The 5,610-nt window shown below is 45.8% G+C and overlaps 1 protein-coding gene across 1 annotated transcript; it reads left to right on the forward strand.

Annotated features, from left to right (window-relative positions):
* Positions 1-2,038: 2,038 nt before the first annotated feature.
* Positions 2,039-5,385, forward strand: LOC127316708 (uncharacterized). The gene is made up of 9 exons (XM_051347160.2): positions 2,039-2,281; positions 3,121-3,327; positions 3,414-3,516; positions 3,611-3,690; positions 3,779-3,856; positions 4,179-4,270; positions 4,467-4,578; positions 4,714-4,839; positions 4,924-5,385. Exons 1-9 carry the CDS (start codon positions 2,099-2,101, stop codon positions 5,023-5,025), a joined length of 1,083 nt encoding a protein of 360 aa, XP_051203120.1. The 5' UTR covers positions 2,039-2,098; the 3' UTR covers positions 5,026-5,385.
* Positions 5,386-5,610: the final 225 nt, after the last annotated feature.

Consider the following 5,610-nt stretch of genomic DNA (forward strand, 5'->3'; position numbering starts at 1 on the left):
CAGCGTCGGGCGAGCGGGAGAGGCCGCGGCGGCGCCGGCCGCGGCTGAGATCGAGCGGGGCGGCGCTGGGCACGACCGAGCAGAAGAGAGGATGGGCGGCGTCGGGCGAGGCCGAAACCGAGCGGGCGGCGTCGGGCGAGCGGGAGGCCGGGCGACGCAGGCCGCCGGCGCCGGCCGCGGCTGAGATCGAGCGGGACGGGTGGCGAGCGGGCCGGTGCTGGGCATGGAAGAGCAGAGAGAGGACGGGGCGGCATCAGGCGAGGGCGAGCGGGAGAGGCTAGGGCGGCGCCGGCGCTGGGCACGGCCGAGCAGAGAGAGGACGGGGCGGTGGCGGCCGAGGGCGAGCGGGAGAGGCGGCCGCGCCCAAGACCGAGCGGGAGGGAGACGAGAGGAAGACGGGAGGGATCGAGCGAGGCAGTTTCCGAGCCTTTCCGAGCGTGAGACCTCGGAAAGTTCTCCAATCGTTTTTCACGGGAGGTTGGGTGGCTCGGAATTTACTTGACTTTCCGCAGATCAATTCCGAGCACATACCAAACGGCGGAATTTGCTGAATCGACCCAAATTCCAATTCCATGCCCAGTTTCTATGCATCCAAACACAGCATTAGGTTTTGAAGGGACACGCACAAGATGTTTGTATTCCTCACAAGAGCTGAGAACCTAGCATCATTGAACATACTATAGCCAGTGACACCTTTCACGCGGCAGGTTGTCGAACCACTGCTTTGTTGCCACAATGTTCAAGATATCGTTAGCTGGTAACCGGTCGGTTGGGTTGAGATAAATGATTAACCGGTTACTCGGCCAATTAACTGAATTTATCGATAGGCCATTAATCGGTATAATACATAGGAAACTGCTAACATATTGCCAACATATACCTAAATTTTTAGGTACAATCCCATACTCCAATGCTCAAAGCATTGTAATATACCAAAATATAGTACTATATGCATGTAAGAGGCACGGACAAGAGGTAAAACACAAGTAATATACCAAAATATACCAGTATAGCCAGAAAATGGAACCTATTTAACCAGCTAGGCCCGATTAGTCGGTCTGACAGCCGATAAATTGGCTTGTCAAACTGTTTAATCGTTAACTCATCGAATACGCCCTTATCGTTTCGGTGACCCTTCGATTTGCAGTTAATTGGCCAGTTAACTGAAATATCGGCCGATATTTGGAACAGTGGTCACCGAACCCTCGAAGAAGATGAAGAAATGTATTAAACCGCCAAAACATGTGTGTCACCGATGGCAAGACAGCCCAAGACATCATATGACAAACCATCGAATCAAGAGTCGTCAATCCGTGTGAACATTCGCGATGACCTGAGTAAGACAACGATGGAAGCATATGACTTTTATTCCAGATGGCTAAGCCTCCACCTTTAGAAGCCATTACTAAGGACACAAAAATGTGACACTAAAAATTAGATGCCAAACCATCGAGCGACATGCTTAATAAGCAACCTCAAACCAACAAAAAAATTAGATGTCAAACCAAGAACCCCCACCAACACACACACACACACCCTTCTCCACAATCATCCGCCGGAGAGAGGGACCAATGAGAGGTCACTAACTAGGAAGCGAGGCAGTTAGGTACCACTCCAACGTTCCAACTTCATGTCCCTCTGATAAAAAGGTGGAAATGTTTTGACCTAACCTTGCAAATTTTGTACTACTAAGACAACATCTATTTGATTTTCATTTCAGCGTCATTTAGATTTCATTCTACAAATCATCGCGATGCATGCGAGTATGAACAGACGGAAAACCTGAATATGATGTGAAAGAAAAATCAAGTACAGCTGCAAACTAGCAAAGGTGATTCTGCCATGATTCACTTTCAACGACGCAAAGCAAAAAAATTAGAAGAATCCCTTGGTGGCTCAGATCCACGTCCATTTCCAATCCGACGGCTCACAATTCGCCACGTCACCCTTTCTCCCCGCACCTCCCCTCTGAAATCCCTCGTCCCCGTTCCCCCGTCCATCTCTAGCCGCCTTCCTCCGCCCCCACTCTCGCTTTCCTCTCCGCCGCGCGCGCTCCCGTCGCCGTCTCCTCCCGGCCTGCTCCCGCTCTCTTCGTCCAATGGAGGCTCTCTCCGGCGCCGCGGCCTCCTCCTCCCTCCTCCCGACCTTCCCCGCCTGCCAGCCGCCATCCCGCGTAGCGCTCCGCGCCCGCCCCTGCGGGCCCCTCCGCGCGGCCGGCGGCGGCGGCGGGAGCGGGAGCAAGGACGAAGCCGTCAGGCCGAACGGGACTCCCTCAATCAAGGTAACAGTGCCCGCACGCTTACGTGAGGCAGAGCGCGAAGTGGCCAAGATTTTGTTTGGGTGTTGGTTTCTGTGACCTGTGAGTACTGAGTAGATGTACGTGGGTGCGGCAGTCTGGAACACTGGATTCCGAAGGACATATGATCTGCTATGCTCAGGAGCTCTTTAGCTGTGTTATTATATGCTGGCGTGGGTACTTAGACATGGGCTGCGCTCCATTTTGTTTTTATGATAGTACTGCTAGGTTTCCAAGCTTGATGTGCCTGAAATCGGTTGGGGAGATTGTTTGATGGCGTGGAGATAAACTTCCTTTTGTACCAAGCAACTGAGAACTTCCGAACTGTGGATTAATAGTTGAGAATCACGTTTACTGATGCGGATTCACAAAGATGTTAACTACTCTATTTAGCTTCCTGTTGGTAACAGAATAAGATTATCTTTTGAATAATTAACTCATGTTTTCATGCCAAACTCCTTGTAGTGAATAAATTATTAGTTGAGAATCATGTCTACGAACACGGATCCACAAAAATATTATTTAGCTTCCTGTTGGTAAGAGAATAAGATTATCTTTTAAAAAATTAACCCAAGATGATCCTGTAAATATTCATGCCAAACTCTTTGTAGTGAATGGGCGGTGTTCCTGCCATTCTTCATAATAAGATTTTAAAAAAAGGAATAAGATGAAGCAGTTCATTTTGGTTCAATTTGCCTTTTCATTGGTCAAACCTGTTTGTTTGTTACTAACTGCTGCTTAAGATTGGAAGAGTGATTAAAGTTCTTAGATTTACCTTTTGATCTACCAAGTGTCTTCCGTTTGTGCTAACTGCTGCTTAACAGTCCAAGAGTGATCCAAGTCTAAATGGAGCTCTCTCTCCGGTCACATCTGAAAAGTCACACAAGACCGTATCAACCAATACAACTCCTGACTCGAGCGGATCCAGAGCTGGCTTGTTCAGAACTCCTATTTCTGGTGGTGTGCAGAGCGCAACTTTTGCCCATGGTTTGCCTCCACCAGCTTTGGCTGTTCGCAATTTGATGGAACAGGTAGCTTCCGTTATTTAGCCCGTTCTCTCGAGCTTCTTTTTGGTCTGCTGGGTGATGTCTTATTCCTGTCTTGCTCTACTTGCCAGGCGAGATTTGCTCATCTATGCACTGTCATGTCTGGCATGCATCATCGACGCGCTGGATACCCATTTGGTTCACTTGTTGATTTTGCTAATGACTCAATGGGCCGTAAGATATAGCCACCTGTTTACATTTTTTTATAAAACTAATAATGATGTGGTAGGTCTCATTATTAATTATTTTGTGTTAATGTCTTGTGCAGACCCAATATTTTCTCTATCGCCCTTAGCAATCCACACAAGAAACTTGCTCTCCGATCCAAGATGCACACTTGTTGTCCAGGTATGAAGTTTGTCGGTACGTTTTACTGGAGTATAAAGGCTCCCTGCTTGCTAGAAATGGGATAACAGCATCTAGTTCTCTGTCACAGGTGCCTGGATGGAGTGGACTGTCTAATGCGCGTGTCACGATATTTGGTGATGTCTACCCTCTGCCAGCTGAGCAACAGGTTCCTATTTAGCTACCTTTGTTGCTTGATAATTGATAGTGCAGTCAGCTAAGTAACTTTTATATGGATATGAATGGCATTTCAATCATTAAGAATTTGGCTCCTCCTAATGTGTGAAAGCCCTTTTCTTGGCTGCACTTCTCTCATGGCATCAGCTGAAAAATATTAGTTGCTTTCTCATCACTGTTACAGAATACATGATACATGGTTGGAATGCATGAGCATGAAGAGTGATGAAGAGTGAATGCAGATTTATTCTTCCTTTGTGGTTGTACAAAGTTTCATAAATTGATGCCTAATGCATCTATGATGTATCCGCCAGGAATGGGCTCATAAACAATATGTAGCAAAACATCAACAGTGGGCGTCTCAGCAGTGGGGAAATTTTTACTACTACAGGATGCAGAACATAAGGTTCGTGACTTAATTTTGGAGTTATGCTGTTCTACTATCATTTCAGCGGCGGTGTATCCATTTATCATTTACACATATACACAGCTTGGAAATATTCTCCTTTTTTTTTCTCCGTTTCCAAAAAAAAAAAAAAAAAAATCTTACATGGAAGGCTTTTGTAAGTTGAGATTTGTGATAAACTATCTTCAATAATCAGTGACATATACTTCATTGGAGGCTTTGGCACTGTTGCATGGGTAGATGTGAAACAGTACGAAGTTATGCAACCTGACAAGATAGCAGTTGATGGTGGCGAACAAAGCTTAAAGGTAAATCATACACCAAACCCCTAATAACGTGTGGTATATAATATTAGCAGCAAATTAGCTGGGGCATCATATTAGTTACATTGCAGTACATGTAAATTAGACCTCGACCACTTTTGATGGATGCTGTACATGTAGGAGTTGAATGCAATTTTCTCTAAACCACTTCGAGAGTTCATGTCCGCGGAAGGGGAGGTTGATGATGCTGCTCTTATATCAGTAGACAGCAAAGGAATAGACATACGGGTTCGCCAGGGGGCACAGGTAAACTTTGTGTGAGACTGCCTACCATCATTGTAGACTATCTTGGTGAGGAGGAACCTTTAACTTGTAATTTCTTCTGCACAGTTCAACATTCAGAGGCTTGCGTTTGATGTGCCATACAAGGTGGAGACTCTAGAGGAGGCCAAGAGAGCACTGCATAAGATAATCAAGACAGGCAGCAAATAAAGTGAAGATCGCGTGCGACCGGCATTTGCTCAGTTTCTCCAGCACTACAAGCTTGTGTCGTGACCCCACAAAAATAATGAAGGATGATGTAATGTAGCATGCATGAGTGTGAAATAAGATGGGTATCTCTTACATACTGAGAATGTTTGTAGGAAGAAATTGCCAAATAGTGTACCCATATGCTTGTATTGCTTTAACTGTAGACTGTAGAGTAGACCATGCTGCTTGTGGAAACCGAACACTTCTGTCGGATGAGCTAGTCTGATTTCCGCATCTCAGCATACTATTTTGACTGAAAATCATTAGCATCTGGAATCACAAGTTTGATTGTGCTTATTCTAATGATATTTCTAAATTAAATCGTGTGGGTATTACACAAAATTGTTTGATTGAGTACAACTTCAGCAACACTTATTGATCTGAGGGAGTATATAATAACGTGATGTAGAAAAATAGCTATTTAAGCATAGGAAAAAAGGTCGGCTAAAGAAGGAAAAAAAACCTACCCTCCGACTCTTCCATATGTTGGTTCCTCGTTCCTTGGCCGGCCTTGCTAGTGCTAGGTTAAGATTTTAGTAGTCGTCT

This window comes from Lolium perenne, chromosome 7, assembly GCF_019359855.2.
Source record: "Lolium perenne isolate Kyuss_39 chromosome 7, Kyuss_2.0, whole genome shotgun sequence".
NCBI lineage: Eukaryota > Viridiplantae > Streptophyta > Magnoliopsida > Poales > Poaceae > Lolium > Lolium perenne.